The following is a 22,568-nucleotide window of genomic DNA, read 5'->3' as shown; positions in this document are numbered from 1 at the left end:
AAAGTCTGGAAATGGGCCCGTTCCTGGCCTCCGGAATCTGGGGGAGGCTGTTTTCGCCCTCCTGGAGGCTTGAGGAAAGCCTCTGGAGCCTTGGGAGGGTGTAAACGCCCCCCCCCCCTTTCATAGTGCAGAAAGCCGAGTAGGCCACGCCCAGTGGTGGGATTCAGCCAGTTCGCACCACTTCGGGAAAACTGGTTGTTAACTTTCTGAGCAGTTTGGTGAACTGGTTGTTGGAAGAAATCATTAGGGCAGAGAACCAGTTGTTAAATTATTTGAATCCCACCACTGGTCATGCCCCCATGGCCATACCTACCCAGCAACCAGGCGGCGAACCGGTTGTTAATTTTTTTTTATTTATTTTTTTATAAAAAGTTTTATTTTAACATTCATATCCAATAACATATTTAATGTACCATCATATACAATTAATCGGACCTGCCCGGTCACCGCCCCCTTCCTACTCTCTTCCCTTCTCTACCTTCTTCTACTTTCCACGACCATCCTCCCCTTCTCTTATCTACCTCCTCTCCTCCTTCCTCCCTACTCTTTTCTTCTCCCTCTTCTATCCCTCTTCCTTCCTTTCCTCTTCCTCCTCTTCTGTTTCCTATCTCCTTCTTTCTTCTACTTCCTTCCTTCCCATCATTCTGAAATGATAGCCAGGCAGCTCCGATCTTACATTGATTATACATCTTCAATCATCTCTGTACATTAACCATCAATCCATTTTCTACCCTCATCCCCCCTCCCCCTCCCTTCCCCTCCCTCCCCCCACCTCCCCGGGACTTCCCAGAACTGAATACAGGGTATAAAACTAACAATCAAAAATTAAAATATAACACAAATCATAATCCATAGTCACTCCTTTAAACCTCCACTCCCCGATCTCAGAAATTTCCAATTGAGTTCATATTTGTTCTTCATTAAAAGTTGTTATTTTTTTCAATCCCACCACTGGGTTTAAGAGGTGAAATAGGTGCCTTAAGCCTTGCAGCTGCCCAATGTGTCTCTCACACCAATTCAAACACTCTAAAATCGTCTCCGATAACAAAACCCCTATCCCTGACTATTCTCGCAGCGCATTTCCAAATAAGCCAGGGATGAAAAGCCCCCTTAAGCCAGACAACGTTGTGCACTTTTCTCGAAAGCGAAGGCCGGTCATTTCTCAATGTGGTCAAGCTTCCCTTTGACGCGATTCCTCTGTTGAGATCATCCCTGAGGCCAAGTGGGATGGAGAGCGGTCCAGCTTTCAAAAAAGAACGATCTGAAAGTCTCTAAATACTCGACGGCGCCGCTTTGACAGCCTCTCGCTCAAAGGGAGTCCTGTCTTCATGGAGAAATGAGTGCAGAATTGGGAAGGGAATTGCACAGAATTTGCCTGCGTTACCTTCTGGTCTTGTTATCAAGGTATCAGCTGTTCCGATCAGCTCTTGGTAGACCAGTAAATGCTTGAATCCCTAGTTGGGGGAAAAATAGCAGCTTTGGCAGCCTGGCTTTAAACCAACGGAATAGGAGGTGGGAAGTGGGGGGAGGGAACCCTGAACAGCTGGAAATGGACAGCTGGATTTCCCATTAGGAGGCACCGAAGAGCTGTCATCACTTCTCATCGGTGCAGTGAAGCCTTAGCTAGAAGACATAAACCATGCCAACAGCAGACCCTTGACGGGTCTGCATCGCTGCAATTCATAAACCTGGATACTCCTGCATCTGGGGCATTGTCTAAAACCCTCAATATGTTTCTCGCAGCATTTTGAAACCCATAGAAAACGTTAAAAACGTTTTAGGGAAAAGGATGTCTTAGCTCCAGTAGCTCCGTTTTCTTTTAAATTCCCTTTTTCTTAGTGCAGAGTGCCCTCTTGTGGCCATCTCTTAGGTCACATCGAACTCCAAGGTTTATACTGTGCCGTTACTTCATAGCTGTCCATAAATTCGCCATCATTATTCTTGAATTACTTTTATGTACCGTGATTGCCTTCTCCCCGGTGAGTTAAGCAAGGTGGCTTATAAAACAAAGCATCAAAAGTGCCAATAAAATATTGAAAGTTGCAACAAGGGTGTGTTAAAACTAAACCTAAAACGAATTGGCCCACAATGAAAAAGGGCTCTTTTAAAAAAAATAATAGTAATCTTAAAGTACAGTTCTCTATACTTTTAATCGGTGCCTTGAACTCCGTGATCTTATTTATGTATAGAGATGCTCGGGGATGAATAATGTCTTGAGCCAAACAGTGTTTGCACACATTTCTCGAAAACAAAAGAGAGTGACTAAGTGAACTGTCATAAGTTGAGGACTACCTGTGTTTCAAAGCAAAGCTACCGTATTTTTCAGAGTATAAGACGCACCTTTCCCCCCCAAAAAAGGGTGAAAATCTGCATGTGTCTTATTCTCCGAATGTTGCCCTGCCCAGCTTCTCAAACGGAGGTTTCAGAGGCTGAAAAAACCATCAGAAACGAAGCTTCAGGAAAAAAGCCCTAAATGGAGCTTAAGGGGGCTTAGAAAAAAAGCCCCAAATGGAGCTTCAGAAAAAAAACCCAAATGGAGCTTCAGAAAAAAAGCCCCAAACAGAGCTTCAGAGGCTGTTTTTCTGAAGCTGTTTCGGAGGCTTTCAGAGGCAGAATTTTTTTTTTTCTGAAACAGAGTTTCAGAGGCAGAAAAAAAAGCAAAAAAAAACCCCAAGGCACAGAGCTCACAACCAAGGAAACTGTTGCTAAAATTCACCTCTGGAACAGCTGATTGGGGGTATTCTGAGAGGCCGATCCACCTGCCAATCAGCTTTTTTCTTATTTTCCTCCCCAAAAACTAAGATGCGTTTTATACTCCGCTGCGTCTTATACTCTGAAAAATATGGTATATGGCTTCTAACTTCATCATGATTACAAGTGGGCCTGTTGAGTCCACCTAGTATTGCACGCTTCTTTTAAAAAATGGCGAAAGCTTTGTGTTTGGAAAGAAGTCTCTCTGGCCATACAGAAATATAAAATTAAGCTGTGATCCTAGGGAGCACACTGGGGCTAAAAAAAAACAGCCCTTGCTTTCTAAAAGTATTTGTTTTGCAGTTGGCTGCACCAGCTGTGAAAAGCCTCCATAGGGCAACTTATGCCCTGGAAATGCAGAGTGACTTTTTAATCACCGCATAAAGATTAGCCATTCTAAGTAGGAGGCACATTTTGACCCAGCTCTTCAGCCAAAACAGGATCCCAAAGCAGCTTCTAAAATGTCTTTTGGAAAGCCAAAGGCTTTATGATTGCAGGCAGCTGAAAACAGCAGGTAAGTGTAAATGCTCTGGGCTTACTCTGGGCTAGCCAATCCAGACTCTCTTGATAGCTAGGGAAAGAATGGGTTGCTTTTGAGCGAAATTATCACTGGATGTCTCTCAGAGAGAGAACAAATACTGAGTCATACCAGAATCTTTGTGTGTCTGCCTGCCTGTCTATCTGTCTATATCTCTATTCCTCTGTCGATGAACATAAGAAAACGTTGATTTGATATGGGTACACCCAGTGGTGGGATTCAAATAATTTAACAACTGGTTCTCTGCCCTAATGACCAGCTGGGTAGGTGTGGTTCGGTGGTCATGTGACCGTGTGGGCGTGGTCAACTCAACGTCACTCAGGTCGATGGGCGCTTCGCCTTAGCTGTTACAATGTAACAAGGGTTAACCAAAGAGGCAGTTTCTGTAAGCAGGGCAATAAAGATTAGGCTAGAAACACCACCAGAATGTTTCCTTCCTGCCTTCCTTACAGGATTAGCCCTATAAAGTGAGGGGGGGAAAAACAAAATAAGATTTCTTCCAACAATCGGTTCTCTGAACTGCTTAGAAAATTAACAACTGGTTCTCTGCCCTAATGACCATCTGGGTAGGCATGGCTTGATGGTCATGTGACCGTGTGGGTGTGGCCAACTCAACATCACTCACGTCGATGGATGCTTCGCCTTAGCTGTTACAATGTAATAAGGGTTAACCAGAGAGGCAGTTTCTGTAAGCAGGGCAATACAGATTAGGCTAGAAACACCACCAGAATGTTTCCTTCCTGCCTTCCTTACAGGATTAACCCTGTAAAGTGGGAAAAAAAACCAAAATAAGATTTCTTCCAACAAACTGCTTAGAAAGTTAACAACCGGTTCTCCCGAATAGGTGCGAACTGGCTGAATCCCATCACTGGGTACACCACCCACCTTCTATTCCTCTTCCCTCCCTTCTATTTTTCCTTCTTTTCTTCCTTCCTTCCTCCCTCCCTCTTTCTTTTTCAGTACAATGCATTGTATATTCCATTTATCTGTGCTCTTTTTATTTTCCTAGGTATGATTCCGATGGTCACTTAACCAATGCAACTTTCCCCACTGGGGAAGTCAGCAGTTTCCATAGTGATGTTGAAAAACTGATGAGAATAGAAATTGACGCTTCAAATAGGGAAAATGTGATTACAGCAACTAACTTTTCAGCTACCTCAACTATTTATACTTTAAAACAAGGTAGGCAAAATGCATCCTCATTGTTGTTGTTGTTTTTCCCGTGTTTGATCTCATAGTTTTAACGTTCCTCTGAATTTGTTTTTCAAAGCCCTGCACCAAAGCGTGGTAGCTCATTATATTGGCTCCTACAGGTTATTCAAAAGATCTGATCAAGCAAGTTCAGAATAATAAGATGAGAACTATAAGAAGCCTTGAGATCAAAAGCGTATTTTTTTTCCTTTAAAAACCCAGCATAATCCGGTCAAACTTATTCTCTCCAGTGGGAGAGACTGAACCAAGCTGTGTATCACTAAAACTGGCCTCTTTGGAAACTTAACTGTGATGTCATCACTTTTAAAACAAGAGACATAGAACGTTACAGACCATCAGCTTATATTGTTTGTCCCAGATCAACCGAACAAGAGAAAGAATAATGAATTTATGAACAGCAATAGAAATAAGTTATAGGGTAGCTCTAATATAATATCAAGCTCCCTTTTTATGACCCTTAATTCGGGGTACAGTCAGGGCAACTGGATAGACCTGAGCATTTACTGGCCAGATGCCCTTCCTGATGCCATGCAGAGTTCACAGCAGTTCTTTTTTTTTTCTTTGCGCTTTAGGAGAGAAACATTTGCCACTATCTAGGATTGAACCCTCAACCTTCCAAGTAGGAGGTGAGAGTCTTCACCACTAGGCCACCACCAGCGCTCAGCTCTAATGTAATATCATTGAATGCCACAAGCTAACCTGATACCAAAAACCAGACATTACATTTTAACTTTGTTCTCGCCAACTAATACGGGGTAATTGAGTAAACCATGTTTAAACCATGCTTGGCTTAGCATTGGAACCACCACATCAATTGTGACTACTTTGGCGTTTGTTGATTCCTTTGCATTTTCTCTTATGAAATATAGAATTCTTTATTGGCCAAGTGTGATTGGACACACAAAGAATTTGCCTTCGGTGCATAAGCTCTCAGTGTACGTAAAAGCTATGTGACAAATCATGATCATATAGCTTTACCGATGTCAGACCCCACACAGCTGCCAAGATCCAATGACAGTGAGAATCCCATAAACTTCGGTGAACTGTCCTTTAATGATAAACTAGGGAATTTCCAAGGCTGCCTACCTTACTTGTTTTATTCATTTGCTTATTTATTATTTATTTATGGGATTTGTCGACTGCCATAGGACTCTAGGTGGCTACATAATTTACATGTAAAACTCGATGCAAGTCACTATAATAATTAATTAGAACAGTCGTGTAATTAAATCTCAGATTAAATGAAGGCTAAAAGTAGTAAGTTAAATGTCTTGAATATAGCAATATTGGTTATAATTAATCCCCAAAGGCTTTCTGGATCAGCCATAATTTCAGCATCCTAGCCTTAGGGAGCAATTATTCTAAAGAAGTAAGAGCTGCTTCAGAGATTACCCACCACTGGGCTTCCATACTTTTTGATTCTTAACTAGCTGGTACTATCTAGTTCTTTGAGTAGGACAAAGAAGAAACTATTGTAGAAAAGCAGCTCCTAAATTATCCGATCGTGACTCATTTGTAACTAGTGCCCAACATCTTAAATTGCCCTCAGAAACCTACCGTGTTTTCCCCAAAATAAGACCCAGTCTTATATTTGTTTGCCATCAAAAAAGGAACCAGGTCTTATTTTCGGGGGATGTCTTCCACTGACTCACCTTGTGGTGGCAGCAAAGACAGCCCTGCCCAACAACTGCCGGCCCACTTCTTCTGTGGCCACTTGTCTCCACTCATGCATGTTGCAGGGGTGGGTTCTACCTACTTTACTACTAGTTCGCAACGGGATCGTAGGAAGCTTCCTGATGACGTCTGGGTCGGTGGGCGGAGCCTCCCGCTGGTTTTACTACCGGTTCTTGCGAACCGGGGGCAACCCACCACTGGCATGTTGCCCCACTGCCTCCATTTTGCCATCATAGGCTTCAGGAAAGGCCTTTGCAGTCGAGAAATGAGCTCTGGATAAATCCAGCAAGGTGAGGCAGGTGTTGGGGTGTGCGAGGCCTGGCTGCAACTGTCTGAAGGTAACCAGCTCCACCGCCCCCCATCCCCACCCTCATTTGATTTTTATCCATGCACCTCACTCCACCCCATGAAACCAGGTGCAATGGAGTGGGCATGGTCTTAACTAGGCTTATTTTGTGGGTAGGGATTATATTGGGCGCACATGTAAAAATCAAGCTAGGGCTTATTTTTTGAGATAGGTCTTATCTTTGGGGAAACACGGTACTTATAACCAGTACAACTTTTGCAGCAGAGTATACCATGGCAGTATCTTGACTGACCATTAAATATGCCTCGAGATGCATTTCTGGACCACCTGAAATGGTCTTCAAGCACAGATCCATATACAGCAAGTTACAATAATTTGTGCTAGAGATGATAGTAATGGATGTGGCCTAGTTCAGGGGTCACCAATCTTTCAGACCTCAGGGACCACTAAATTCATAATTTTAAATCCAATGGATCACTAATATAATCTGCCTAATGAGCGGGTAGGCGTGGCTAGGTGGCCATGTGACTGGGTGAGTGTGGCCAACTCAGTGTCACTCATGTCGAGGGGCGCCTTGCCGGCCTCTACTCACCCCTCCCTTGCCAGCCACTCCTCGCCTCCCCGCCCAGGCTTCTTAGCGCCCCAACAGGGCCTCTGTGGCTCAGACTGGTAAGACAGTCTGTTATTAACAGCAGCTGCTTGCAATTACTGCAGGTTCAAGCCCCACCAGGCCCAAGGTTGACTCAGCCTTCCATCCTTTATAAGGTATGTAAAATGAGGACCCAGATTGTTGGGGGCAATAAGTTGACTTTGTATATAATATACAAATGGATGAAGACTATTGCTTGACATAGTGTAAGCCGCCCTGAGTCTTCGGAGAAGGGCGGGATATAAATGCAGATTAAAAAAAAACAGGAAGCAGTTGTTGGAGCTAAGCAGCCACCACGAGAAAGAGTTGGCAAAATAGCTGACTCAGTTCAAGTTGGATCTGGCCGAGAAGGAGGCTCAGCAGAAGCACCTCACTGAGGACTACGAGCATAGGCTTTCCAAGCAGAGTGAAGACCTTTGGGAGTGCAAGGCCAGGTACCTGCGCCTGCAGGCTCAGCGGGCTGAGATGATCAGCCAGTTCCAGGCCATGATGCAGTCCCACTGGAACAAGGCCCTCCGGCTCTTTGCCACCAGCCGTACTTCGCTCCAGCCTTCACCCAAAGCCCCACACCAGGAGGCTGAGGCAGACCCCAGGTTGGAATTTCTCCCCCCCTTCAACCCACACAAAAAGACCCCGAAGGGGGAGATTTTCTGCAGCAATACAAACATTCATGGCACATATCCGGCCCAGGAGGCGTAGTTTGAGGACCCCTGATTTAGTGCAATATAAAAAATGCAAATAATTTTTCTGTGGACCACCAAAATTTTCTCGCGGACCACCAGTGGTCCATGGACCACCAGTTGGTGACTGCTGGTCTAGATGGAAACATGCAATAACTTACCAAAATGAGGAGGAAGAAGAATAGCTCCATCAGACTTACAAGATTCTGCCACTGAATTCTGTCTCAATCAAAGTATTGTTAGCTTTCCTGCAGAGTTCATTTTCTGATCTAGACTATCTAATGGGGTGGATGGGATAATAATCATCCCATCTTCAACATATCTGATTTCAAAGAGATGGCACACTGGCTAAAGCCATGAAAAGTCTTCCTGCCCATGGCCCAGGGAGCAGGAACTGCTTCCAGGAGAACCCCTAGATTGTGATTGTGTTTTTTTTCTGGGGAAAGCAGACCCCAACCTCATCAAGAATCAAAGATAGCGCAGCCCTGGAATCAGACACCCTTCACATCAACCCCCCGTCCATCATTCTGAGCCTGTTTTTCCTTTGAGAGCCTCCAGATAAGTGTTAGGACTTTCGTCATATCGCCCAGTGGGCCTAGAATGCCTGTTTCAGAAAGAACAAATTGGTTTATCCCACCCACTCATCCAGGGCATTGGATCCAGGAGTGGTTGGATCTGCTATTGTTTTGACTTAGGCTTCCTGAGACAGTAAAAAGCTCCAAAAACCCTCTCTTTATTTCAATGGCTGTGAATTCTGTTCATTCACAGCCCGTGATGAGTCACAAATAGTCAGCAAAGAGTTTGACAGAAGTTTGCCACAGTCCTTTGGGATAAGGCTGATAAGCACCCACCTTTATCTCCCTTGAAACGCTGCCAAAGACCTAACTGGCAATTAGCTTCGCAAGGCCACACGGAGCACAGAGTCAAAACGGAGCTTCAGAATTTAAATCGACCAGCTGAGCAAAGTTGCTTGCTGCAAAGGCTCACATGCCTTTGCTCCTCCTTTGTGTTTTATGGGAGGGGCCAATCATCTCCAAGTCTTACTCTGGAGTCGCCCCTTTTGTCTTAACTGTTCTGGCCTTCTGGCAGCTCTGCACATGTGTGCATTGGGAACAGGCTCCCCCTGTTCCTCTGCCTCGCTGACATCAGACTCTGGAGGCTCCGGAGTCAGCACATAACTCCAAATCGTCCTGGCCGCATCTCTGCCTCTGACACAGAGCCCTCATTCGAGCCTTCCCCAGATTCCAGGACTGGCCCATGTTCCTCCCCAGCCTCCTTTCTGTCCGATTCTGCTGCCAGCTCTGCAAGCTGTTGGCGGACCACAGTAGCTATATGACTGTTTTTCCCAACACTTCTCTTCGCAGGGTTCTGCTTTGTAGATTGCATTTTTTATATGTTATTCTATTACCTGCTTGCATATTTTTTTTTTGAGGCGTGTGGTGGTCTAGAAATGGAGCTCTCGCCTCACAATCAGGAGGCTGTGAGTTCGATCCTAGGTAGAGGCAGATATTTCTCTCTCTGGGCACACTGAGAATATATCTGCTGAACAAAACTCCACATTGGCGACAGGAAGGGCATCCAGCCAATATTCAGCTCCATTTAGTTGCCCAGATTCCACCCCGCAAGGGATTATGGGGTCATTAAAAGTGGATGATGATTTTTAGTTTTGGGGGGAAGTTTGTAATCCTGAGTCACATGCCAAGTGGAATAACTATATTTGTTGTTGTGTGAAAAATAGGAAGAGACAGGAGTATTATGTATGTTCACCACCTTGAATTCTTATAAAGTAATAAAGGTGAGATAAAATTCAAATAAATAAACAAAATAAATTTGATTGGGTTTCATCTGTATATTGATGATGCCTCATTCCAAACGGACAAATAATCTCTCCCAAGTTTTGTAGATCTGAATAGGACACGGCAAGGATTGAAACCAGAATAATTCCATATCAAAGACTTTTGAGCGTTATAAACACCATCAATATTTGTCTGCCTGTTTGTGTGTTTTAGTGATGCATCTTAATAATTTGTGGAAATTTGCAAAACTGACAGATTGGACTCACTGTGATCCACATTTCTTTACAATATCACTACAAGATACTCTTCAGCTATTATAATAGTTGCATTTATTTATTTAAGAAAACAGAAAACAGTAACATAGCTTTTATTTCAGCTGCGCATAAAAGCCAGAGATTAGGAGGAAGGGGGGTGTTTCACCCTCAAAGAGGGAGAAAAAGATTTCCAGATGCTACAGAAAGTATTATTTTATTGCATTTCAAATACAAATATTTCCCTGGGGCTTAGAATATAGAGAGAAAGACAATAAACAGAAAGACAAAACAAAAGTTAGAAGCTCTTTTATTTGGGGTGGGGGGAAGGGTTTTGCAGTAATTATTCCACACTTCAGCTCCTTTCTGTCATGCTAGTCAATTTTAGTTACATAATAAAATTAAGAACAAATTCAGTGTCCATATGCTAAATAAACTCAATTGTCACAGGGTAAAAAAGTCTGTTGAATAAAATCTTAGCAAATGCCTAATTATAGCCCAGCAACCCAGTATAAATTTTTTTGTTTTGTTTTGTTTTGTTTTTTAAAAAAACTTTATTACCAAATATTGATAACTATGCTTTGTTTTTCCAAAAAGTTCTCAAATGGATTTTCTCCATACAAGAGCCGGAGTTTTAAATCCTGTGGAAGCTTCAAGCTTTCGGGTACTGCTTTTAATGAGCCAGATTGTGAATTTTTTTTTTTTTTTTTAAAAAGCAATATTTGAAGCAGAATTCTTTTCTCCTGCACTTCAGGGTGCAATTGCTCCAGGGTTACAGTTCCCCATCCTGGACTAAAAAAATATAAATGTGCACTTTAGCAGCAATTCTAGAGTACAGATTATTTATTTTTTTACAACTGGGGATGACAATTCATTTCCTCTTTAGGACCATAAGTTTCTTTTTCAACTTCCCACTCTAAGCAAAATTATTTAATGAGTATTCCTTGTTTGCGCAAAAAAAAAAATGCAGATGTTTGCAAAAAAAAACTAATTTTGCCTCTATGTTTTTAAGAGATTCAATGCTCATTACAATAAAGAGAGCATTGCTATATTATCGTTCTATTGTGGTTCTTCTGAGCTTATATAACTAAGTTTTGTGTGAGTGTGTAGAGTGGAATCCATGTGGGGGGGGGATCAAAATCTGCAATGTGGCAGACCAAGTCCTGCCCCTTTTATACATGTGTCGGTGACCCACCTTAATAAAACAATTTGCAATCCTGCGCTCACCATTCTGTAATGAAGTAATCGAACTATATGCGGTAGTCAAACTATATTTTCAATAGTGCTGGGAATTCTTCCCTTTTCAGTGCTATTAATACCATATCTTCCTTCAGTATTACTGTGGGAAATTCTTTTCTTCGGTATAGAGCAGGTGTGTCAAACTTGCCCAGGGGCTGGATTGGCCCATGGGATATTTAGATCTGGCCCGTGGGGCTGCCCTGGAAACAGTGAAGGACCGGCCCGCGGGTGCTTCTGCCAGCGAAAATGGGTTCCCGAGCTCCGTTTTCAGCTGCCATTGCCTCCTGCAACCCTCTGCCAGTGAAATCGGAGCTCGGAAGCCCATTTTCGCTGGCAGAGTGCTCGGGCAGTTGCCCCCCTCCCACCCTGGCCACACACACCCCACCCCGAGGTCAAACACAACCCTGATGTGGCCCTCAATGAAATTGAATTTGACACCCCTGGTATAGAGGATAATGCTAATAAGCTATATTGGGGGTTGAATGCAGTATCATAGCAAAAAAAAACCACCCAATTTTTCCAGTGTCGGAACCACTGCAAATACCTTTCCAAGACTAGCTAAGTAAAGCCTTTCTGCACACAACTATTAACTCATCAAGATGAAAAGCTGAGCTCTTTCTCCTCTGTTTTGTGTGATGACAGACAATATTCAGAATATTTATCGGGTCAGTCCAGACGGGTCCCTCCGGGTCACCTTTGCGAGCGGAATGGAGCTGACGCTGAATGCTGAGACCCACATCCTGGCTGGTGTGGTCAACCCCACCTTAGGAAAATGTAATATCTCCTTACCTGGAGAGCACAACTCCAACCTTATCGAGTGGAGGCAAAGGAAGGAACAAACTAAGGGCAATATTTCCACTTTTGAAAGAAGGTTACGGGTAAGTTTTCCCACTGAACAGACCTATATTTCTGGCTCATACTGCAAATCTTCCAGCACAGTTCTGTTTACATTGTCCATTTTGGCTTTATGTCTCTTTCAGTTTGATGATATTGGTTAAGGTACCAGGCTAAATACAGTCCCACCAGAAGCGCAAAGTTAGCTGGGGCCAGTCATTCTCTCTCAGCCCCAGAATGATGCAATGGCAAACCATTTTTTTTTTAAAAAATCTTGCTGAGAAACCTGCAGGGCCTGGTACAAGCACTTTCCAGAAGTCAAAAATTGACTTGAAGGGACACCCGCGTATTTCAAAGCAAGAGGTGACATTCTTATAAAACTAAAAAACAGCTTAACTTCAATACCCGGGATGATACTGGAAAAGATAATAAAAAACAGATCTTCCAACATCTAGAAACGAATAAAGTAATAACTAACAGTCAGCACGGGTTTGTTAAAAACAGATCATGCCAAACAATCTTATTTAATTCTTCAACGTAGTGACTAAATTAGTAGACCAGTGAAATACTATGGACATAAAATACTTAGACTTCAGCAAGGCATTTGACAAAGTAGACCACAAGCTAGAAAAAGTGAGATAGATAGCATCACCACCAGATGGATTCGCAACTGGCTGACAAACCGTACACAACGAGTAGTCCTTAATGGGTCTACGTCTACATGGAGGGAAGTAAGCAGTGGGGTACCACAAGGTTCCGTCAGTACTCTTCAATACCTTCATAAACTACTTAGATGAGGGAATAGAAGGGGAATTTACCAAATTTGCAGATGACACTAAGCTGGCAGGAATAGCTAACAACCTAGATATTAGGCTCAAGATCCAGATGAATCTTGACAGACTTGAACACTGGGCCTTATCTAACAAAATGAAATTCAATGTAGAGAAAAGTAAAGTTTTACACTTAGGCAAGAAAAACCAATAGTACACATATAGACTGGGTGAAACCAGGCTTAATAGTAGTCACTGTGAGAGGGATCTTGTTGTCTTAGTGGACAACCAGTTAACCAGCAGTGTGCAGCAGCAGCCAAAAAAGACAATGCAGTCCTAAATTGCATTAAGAGAGGGATATAATCAAAAACAAGTGAGATACTAATTCCACTCTATAAAGCCTTAGTAAGACCACACCTAGAATCCTGCATCCAGTTTTGGTCACCACACTATAAAAAAGATGTTGAGACTCTAGAAAAAAAAGTACAGAGAAGAGCAACCAGGATGATTAGGAGACTGGAGATTAAAATATACGATGAACGGTTGCAGGAACTGGGCATGGCTAGTTTAGTGAAGAGAAGGACCAGGAAAGACATGCTAACAGTGTTCCAATATTTGAGGGGCTGCTACAGAGAGGAAGGGGTCAAGCTATTTTCAACCTGGATAGATTCAACCTGGATATAAGGAGAAATTTTCTGACATTGAGAGCAATTAACCAATGGAACAGAAGTTGCCTTCGGAAGTTGTGGGAGTTTCATCACTGGAAGCTTTCAAGAAGAGATTGGACTGCCATCTGTCAGAGATGGTGTAGGGTCCCCTGCTTGGGGGGTGGGGGGTGGACTAGATGACCTACAAAGTCCCTTCCAACTCTGGTAATCTGAAACTAATCTGTAACATTTGACTTTTTACAAAATGGAGGAGGGAGTATCCAGCTAGAAACTTTTCAAAAACGGCTAACCTAATAAGAAATAGTGTTATTGCTGTGACCGTAGATTGGAACAGCACGATGTAACATCAAAAGAAAAATAATAGCGAGGAAAAGAAATGCAGCCTGCATAACAGGAGGTGTGATATTCAAAAAAATTGAATTAAAACCTGTGCTATAATTTAGAACATAAAGAGGTTCTTTTTAGTTTAAAAGAGAGCATAGCAAACTGCCTGCTAATACAGATAGTCCCTGCTTAATAATTGATTGCCATTCAAATTACAACTGACCCCCTTCCAATATATTAGCAATAGCACTTAGACTTACAGTATATACCGCTTCACAGTGCTTTTACAGCCCTCTCTAAGCGCTTTACAGAGTCAGCCTATTGCCCTCAACAATCGGGGTCCTCATGTTACCAACCTCAAAAGGATGGAAGTCTGAGTCAACCTTCAGCCGGTCAAGATCGGACTCCCGACAGTGTGCAGAATTAGCCTGCAATCCTGTATTCTAATTACTGCACCACCATGGCTCTTATGACTTACGACTCCTTGGAGTTACCACCGCTGAACAAAAACAACACTACACACACACACACACACACACAGAGAGAGAGAGAGAGAGAGAGAGAGAGAGTCACTCCATTGTATTTCATGCACTTGGCAATCAACTTGCCTTTATGATTGTTTTTTGAGATCTGCGGTCACTTTACTGCGATTTGTGATGATTTTTGCCGATGGTGACCTACTGTGGGTGTTACAGAATCTTTTCATTATGAGCTACCGTATTTTTCAGAGTATAAGATGCACCAGACTATAAGACGCACCTACCTTTTTCGTTGAGGAAAAAAACAAAAAAAAAAAGAAATCTGCCTCTGTCTCCAAGCAATTTTGCCTCTTCTGCAGCAAACAGCAAACAGCCGGCTTTACTTTCATTTTCGTTTTCAGCATAGTTTGATTAGCACAAGAAAAAAAAATCTGCTCCCAGCAATTTACCTCCTTGCAGCAAGCAGCAGAGGCCCGCGCAGCAATAGGCCATGGCTGTTATGACCCAGACCCAAGTAGGTACTAATAAACTTTATTACTGGAATTATTACTGGAACAAACTTTATTCGAACAGCTGGGAATTACTTCATTCCCAGCGTTGTTCAACTCAAAGTAAAACAAATGCCTCCCAACACAAATTCCTCAGTTATCTAACAAACCTTAGTCCAATTAGGCAAACTGCCAAAGGCCCTTCCTGGCAAACGTTCAGAAGCCACAAAAACAAAGACATACATGAAGCAGAAGACAGAGCAGAAGACGCAGCTACAGTGCTGTTTTCCGGCAAAGCCCAAATACCATTACTGGTCTGTTTTAAGCCTTATGGGACGGGCCAATCATCTCTTGGCCCTACTCCCAAGTCGTCCTCTCTGCCTGAGCTGCCTTCTCATCCGTGCATTAGGAACAGGCTCCTCCTGTTCCTCTGCCTCACTACTATCAATCTCTGGAGGCTATGGAGTCCGCACCTCACTTCCTGATGGCCCTGACCTCACCTCAGCCTCATCGCTGTCCGACTCCATTGCCAGCTCTGTAGGCTGCTGACGGACCACAACAATGGCAATCCCTGCAGCCTGAAATAGCTGAGAGTCGGGAAGCTGATCCAATGGACAATCAACCTGTGTTAAGTAGGCTGTGCTAAAGCTGAAATGGGCTGTTTCTTCTTGCTGCTTGCTGCAAGGAGGTAAATTGCTGGGAGGCAAAGGCCAAAGGGTGGGGGCCAGTGGGTGGGCGGGGCTACATTTGGTGTATAAGATGCACCCAAATTTTCACCCCCTTTTAGGTGGGAAAAAGGTGTGTCTTATACTCTGAAAAATATGGTATTTGAAGGCAACAGATAAGCCAAGTTGGACTGAAGATGAGAGGCACTCTGCTGTGTTTCATATCGCTCAAGGCTTTAATTACAAGCCTTTCAGTCTCCATATTTCCAATGGTATTTCCAATCTCCGTGTTTTACCTGAAAACAAGTAAAGAGAAGAGCAAGACGAACCCAAGCTATTTATGATAAGCACAGCTAGAAAGCTGTCTGAAGTTCAGTTTTCATCATCAGGCTTCCTGAGAAGACTCAACCTTCTGTAATGAAGAAAAAGATGGATCTTCCTATGTTTTAACTTAGTTAGGAAGATTTGGCTATGGTTGTCTGTGCCACAAAAGGTCAAACACTAGACTTAGGCAGGAGATCCATAGATAAAGCTGTGACATTCTCATGCTGTTCACTGTTTGTTTGGTTTTTTGTGCATTACAGAAAAGTTGTCCTGCCCTTTTCCATTAGATAGAATAGGAATAGGAATAGGAATAGGAATAGGAATAGGAATAGGAATAGGAATAGGAATAGGAATAGGAATAGGAATAGGAATAGGAGTAGAGTAGAGTAGAGTAGAGTAGAGTAGAGTAGAGTAGAGTAGAGTAAGAATAAGAATAAGAATAAGAATAAGAATAAGAATAAGAGTAGAGTAGAGTAGAGTAGAGTAGAGTAGAGTAGAATAGAATAGAATAGAATAGAATAGAATAGAATAGAATAGAATAGAATAGAATAGAATAGAATAGAATTCTTTATTGACCAAGTGTGATTAGACACACAAGAAATTTGTCTTTGGTGCATATGCTCTCAGTGTAAATAAAAAGAAAAGATACAACCGTCAAGAATCATAAGATACAGCACTTAATGATAGTCATAGGGAACAAATAAGCAATCAAATCATACTAGGAAACAGTCAATATAAATCGTAAGGATACAAGCAACGAAGTTACAGTCATACACTTATAATTGGAAGGAGAGGGGTGATGGGAACGATGAGAAGATTAATAGTAATGCAGACTTAGTGAATAGTTTGACAGTGTTGAGGGAATTATTTGTTTAGCAGAGTGATGGCATTCGGGGAAAAACTGTCCTTGTGTCTAGTTGTTCTGGTGTGCAGTGCTCTATAGCGTCATTTTGAGGGTAGGAGTTGAAACAATTTATGTCCAGGATGTGAGGGGTCTGTAAATATTTTCACAGCCCTCTTTTTGACTCGTGCAGTATACAGGTCCTCAATAGTAGGCAGGTTGGTAGCCATTGTTTTTTGTGCAGTTCTAATTCTCCTCTGAAGTCTGTGTCTGTCTTGTTGGGTTACAGAACCAAACCAGACAGTTATAGAGGTGCAGATGACAGACTTAATAATTCCTCTGTAGAACTGTATCAGCAGCTCCTTGGGCAGTTTGAGCTTTCTGAGTTGGTGCAGAAAGAATATTCTTTGTTGTCCTTTTAGATCTTGAGATTTTAGATCTTGAGATTTGTTGAAGGCAAGGAGCAAGGAGTACATGGCAAAAGCATGCTCTTTCCTTGCAGATCTCTGAGAGTATACTTCCCTCCAATTTATTTTTATTTATTTGTTTTGTTTATTTATTTATTTTTATGCTGCTCATCTTCCCTATGGATGGTGATGTGGTGGCTCAGAGGTTAAGATGTTGGGCTTGTCAGCTGGAAAATCAGCAGCCCAGGTTTGAGACCTGAGCACCACATGACGGGGTAAGCTGCCATCCTCCCCTCAGCTCCTGCCCACCTAGAGTTCGAAAGCATGACAATGAGAGTAGGTAAATAGGTACCACTTTGGTGGGAAGGTAACAGTGCTCTGTAATGTCACACTGGCCATGTGACCATGGAAATCCTCTGGATAGCGCTGATTCAATGGCCTAGAAATGGAGATAGTCGAATAGTGGAGTTAAACCTGCAAGAAGTCCTTTATCTTTACTTTTACAGTTGTTGTTTTTGTTAGTTGCGAAGTAGTGTCCAACCCATCGCGACCCTATGGAAACCATTCCTCCAGGCCTTCCTGTCCTCTACCATCCTCTGGAGTCCATTTAAGCTCATGCCGACTGCTTCAGTGACTCCATCCAGCCACCTCGTTCTCTGTCGTCCCGTTCTTCTTTTGCCCTCAATCTTTCCCAGCATTAGGCTCTTCTCCAGTGAGTCCTTCCTTCTCATTAGGTGGCCAAAGTATTTCAGTTTCCTCTTCAGGATCTATTCTTCTAAAGAGCAGTAAGGGTTGATCTCCTCTAGGACTGACCAATTGGATCTCCTTGCAGTCCAAGGGACTCGCAGGAGTCTTCTCCAGCACCAGAGTTCAAAGGCCTCAATTCTTCGACGCTCAGCCTTTCTTACAGTACATCTTACATCTTAGAGTACATTTACAGTACATCTCCCCTGTAAGGTGACTCTGGGCAGCTTAAACGTTATAAAACAAATAGTATAATTAAACTATATTAAAAATATTAAAACTGCACAGGTTAAAATTTTAAACACTCTACGGAAACCAAAACTAAGAAATGGATGGCCCAAAGATAAGGTCTCCTTACCCTGCAAACCCCCTCTAATTCCCTTAGGGCTCCAAGCCAGCTGGCAAAGCCAAGTTTTAGTACCTTTTTGGAAGGCCAAAAAGGAGAGGACAGTTCTCCGTTCTGGTGATAAGAGTGTTCCACAAGGATGGGGCCACCGTGGAGAAGGCTCTTCTCTTTGACCCCGTCTGCTGGAATTTCTTAGCAGATGGGTTCTGTAGCACGCCTCTTCCACTAGCATGAGTAGAGAGCGGGCAAATCCATTGGGCAGAGATAATTCTCCAGATCCCCTCCCCTTTTGCTAAAGAGAGATGGATAGGAACTCTCCCTGAACATCTGGGCAGAGAAACAAATGCCAGTTGGTTACTCCGATGGAGGCCATGCTGCCTGCTTTCTTTCACAAGCCACTAACCACTATCAAGACATGTTACACAATCCCTCTGGCTCTGGTGCAAGCTCACACTTGGTTTCTCTTCTCTCTAGTCACTCTGGCCTTCTCTCTGGACTGGGCCCATAACCTGTTTACAGCGTGACTACTATTTTGAGACCACCCAGGAGCAAAATACAGGTGTTCTGTCTCCTTCCCCACTTCAGAGTAACAAGCTGGCCTTCAGCCAGTGGATTCACGGCTCTTATTAGTCCTGGCAGAGAAATTGCAGCTGCCCGCCAAAGTACAAACAAATGACTCACAGAGTAAGACTTCAGCTCTCTTTGAAACGGTTCAGCTAAGCTTTTGCTTCCCGTGGAGTGAGAGCAGTCCCAAAGCTCCTTATATATCCTGTGGTGCCTCTCTAATCTTCTGAAGCGTGGGTTAATCCAAGCTTGATTATTATCAGATGGGTCTGAGGGCGTAGCCTGAGGAAGGGAGGAATCAGGGAATGACGGCCTCATTACGTCCTCCACTGGCCTGGTTCTGGCTCCTGGAGCCGGGCCAAAGGCATCAGAGCTCCTGAGATAAGCCTTACCGGCCTTTCCCCCTCACTCTCGGAGTCACTTTTGGGCATGGGGCCAGGTTTGGGGGCTGGAGTCGAAACAACAGGACACAGAGGTTTGTCTTACAAACAGCGGTTTATATATATAGACTTATATATACAGACATACAAGTGGTAGGCTCATACACCTGTCAAGGACCTTGGAGTACTCATATCAAATGATCTAAGTGCCACCATAACCCACTGTAACAACATCGCCAAAAAGGCATTAAGGGTTGTAAACCTAATCTTGTGTAGCTTCTTCTCCGGTAATATTACACTACTAACCAGAGCATACAAAACCTTTGCTAAACTAATTATTGAATACAGCTCGTCTGTCTGGAACCCGCACTGCATATTGGACATTAATACAATTGAACATGTCCAGAAATATTTCACAAGAGGAGTTCTCCACTCCTCCACTCACAACAAAATACCTTATGCCACCAGACTTGAAATTTTGGGCTTAGAAAATTTAGAACTACGCCTCCTTTGGTATGACCTAAGCACAGCTCATAAAATCATCTGCTACAATGTCCTACCTGTCAATGACTACTTCAGCTTCAACCACAACAATACACAAGCACACAATAGATACAAACTCAAGGTAAACCGCTCCAAACTCGATTGCAGAAAATATGACATCAGTAACAGAGTGGTCAATGCCTGAATGCATTACCTCACTCTGTGGTTTCTTCCCCAAACCCCCAAAACTTTAACCTAAGACTGTCTACTGTTCCTCATCCCATTCCTAAGAGGTCTGTAAGGGGCGTGCATAAGAGCACCAGCGTGCCTACCGTCCCTGTCCTAATGTTCCCTTTAATTGTATTCATTTTATGTATTCAATTCATGCTTATACTTATATATATTATGTAATATGTACTTGACAAATAAATAAATAAAATAAAATAAATAAAAAGCAATTAGTCTTCTACTCTACATGGAGAACTACAATGCAGATACATGAGGAGAGAGAGGGAGAGAGATGCCCTCTAATGGCCTCCCTTATATAGACAGCTTCTTAAGGGCATGACTGCTGACTCATCCTCAGTCTTAAAAGGCTGGTCAGCTTTAAATATCATTACCCTGACAACAAAGTATAAGGGTCTGCCTTTCCCCTTCATTTAAGAAAGTAAAACTTTTGAAACAATAAACATTTCAAAAGGAACCTTTTATTGAAAGAAAGGGATTGCAGGACAAAAGAAGCAAGATCTGAGGTTTTCCCACGGCAATTCACTTAGAATAAAGCCATTAGAAACCCCTCCCCTCGGTCCAATGTTGAATAAGCCAATAAGCCAGGTGTGAAGTTGTTTTGAGAACCGCAGGGTGAAAAGGATATAAGAAGAAAAGGATATGTTATCCTCCCAACTTGTCGGATTAGTTTGGAGACAACTGGCCTGATTTACAAGTAGTCCTCAACTTACAACCGTTTGTTTAGCGACTGTATGAAGTCACAATGGCACGGGAAAAAAGTAACTTATAGCTGGTCCACACACTTAGAACCTTACACACACTTTACTCACTTATAACCTTACAACACACTTACGACCTTACACATTTACAACTGGAGGCTTTCAAGAAGAGGCTGGACTGCTATTTGTCGGAAATGGTGTAGGGTCTCCTGCTTGGGTGGGGGTCGGACTAGATGACCTACAAGGTCCCTTCAAACTCTGTTAATCTGTATCTAAGTCAGTGGTTCTCAACCTGTGGACCACGACCCCATTGGGGGTCGAATGATGATTTGCCAGGGGTCGCCTAAGACCATCGGAAATATGGGAAGTATAATTGCGAGTCGAAGAATCGCGCTCCAATGGTTGACTCCACAAGCCAGCTGCAGGCTCTTCAAATCACTAGCCGAATTCGGCTTCAGGCGCGATGAATTAAAAAAGAGAGACATCTTTGCTCTGATGTCTCCCTCTCAAGCCAGCTGCAATCACTCCCAATCGCTAGCCTAATCTGGCTTCAGGCGCGATAAACTTAATAGGGGAGGAGTCTCCGCTTTAATGCCTCCGTCCTCAAGGCAATCGCAAGCAGTTCAGATCGCTAGCCAATACGGCTTCAGGCGCGATAAATTAAAAAAAAAACAGTTTGCCACTTTTTTCCCCCTTCTGCGGCTGCTGAGGCGCGCTGAGATCGCTGCTTAAAAAAAAATAATTTTACGGTTGGGGTCGCCACATCGTGGGGAATTGTATTAAAGGGGTCGTAGCACTATAAAGGTTGAGAACCACTGATCGAAGTTGTTCCCAGGTACCTCTTGCTGGAGGCTTTGGAACTGAGACAAAACAGATGCCCCCCCCCCCACTTACATTCCCAAGAAGGTAAATCAAAGTACAGGATACATAGGCATCAGGAAAAAGGTTATGAACTAAGGAATGCACGCAGGCCCCCTCCCCACCAGAATGGCAGTACCCGACAGGGATCTATGGAGCCTGACACAAAGAGAGCCATGAAATTTAAGGAGTGAATAAGGGGCTGAGACAGTGTTTTGCATACTGTGAAGGCTGCCATACAGGCAAGAAGGAAATCCTGGCATTTGGATCAGACCCAGTGGTGGGATTCAGCTGGTTCAGACTTTATTTCAGGCCAATAAAAACTCATCTCTCGTTCAAGATGGGATTTTGCCTGGCTTAGGAGTTCATTTCCAAAGCCACTTTTGGTCTCTCCAGTCCTGCATTTATACAGAATGATCCGCTGTCATTGTATCAGGTTGGCCTTTATGGCTTTCATTCAACAAGAGTATTAACAGATCCCTCTGGCAGGTGAGTCAATACTTCTTTCCCCCTCAACTCTCTTTAATTAACAGACTTGGGTTTAAAAGCGAAGACGTCAATAAACTTACAGGGTGAAGAAACCCTTTAGGAAATCTGTTTTCAATTTGATGGAACTACACCTCGGGGAGGTCTTGATTAACAGGGTGCATTCAAACCAATGATCTTTAAAAAAATGGCCTACAAACAGGGTAATCATTATAGATCTGTCAAATCTGATGGAAAATGGGAGAACAGAATAGTCCAAGGCTTTCTTCAAGCTCCCACAGCAGATGGACAGCAACCGTGGCTTGAGAATGCTAAGAAGGATCAGACCCAGTGGTAGGATTCAGCCGGGTTCAGTACGGTTCAGGCAAACCGGTTGTTAAATTGCTGGCTGGCCCCTCCCCTCCCCACCCCTTCCAGGAATTCCTACAAGCCCCATTTTGGCTTCCAGGTAAGTGCAGGGAAGCCTACTAGACTCAAAAGGGGGTGTGGGGATGCAGTGCGTCCCCCATACCCCGTTTTTGCTCCTAGGAGGTGCAGGGAGGCCTACTAGGCCCAAAAGGGGGAGCGGAGGGTGCAGCACCCCCCATGGCCTGTTTTTGTTCCCAGGGGGGTGTAGGAGGCTGAGTGCTGCCTTTCACACCCCCTGGCCACGCCCACCATGGCCACACCTACCCAGCTGGTCATTAAGGCAGAGAACCAGTTGTTAAATTATTTGAATTCTACCACTGGTCAGACCTGATTAGTAGTTGGTTGGGAGGCATCTGGAAACCTTGCAGTTTTAAGATAGATTGAGAAGCAAAAGCAAAAAAAAAAAAAAACCATACTGGAAGAAGATAATAGCAAATCACTTCCATATAATTGTC

General features: G+C 43.4%; 1 protein-coding gene across 1 annotated transcript in view; it reads left to right on the top strand.

The window, feature by feature from the left end:
• TENM1 (teneurin transmembrane protein 1) overlaps window positions 1–22,568 on the top strand; it is a 544,190-nt gene that overhangs the window by 506,577 nt on the left and 15,045 nt on the right. The window contains exons 25-26 of the mRNA XM_058196608.1: window positions 4,299–4,471; window positions 11,740–11,975. Coding sequence (XP_058052591.1) covers window positions 4,299–4,471; window positions 11,740–11,975 — 409 coding nt within the window. The remainder of the gene's footprint in view (window positions 1–4,298; window positions 4,472–11,739; window positions 11,976–22,568) is intronic.

The sequence above is a fragment of the Ahaetulla prasina genome, chromosome 11 (assembly GCF_028640845.1).
Source record: "Ahaetulla prasina isolate Xishuangbanna chromosome 11, ASM2864084v1, whole genome shotgun sequence".
Taxonomy (NCBI): Eukaryota; Metazoa; Chordata; class Lepidosauria; order Squamata; family Colubridae; genus Ahaetulla; species Ahaetulla prasina.
Note: the sequence above shows the minus strand (reverse complement) of the source record. Positions and strands in the feature narration are given on the sequence as shown.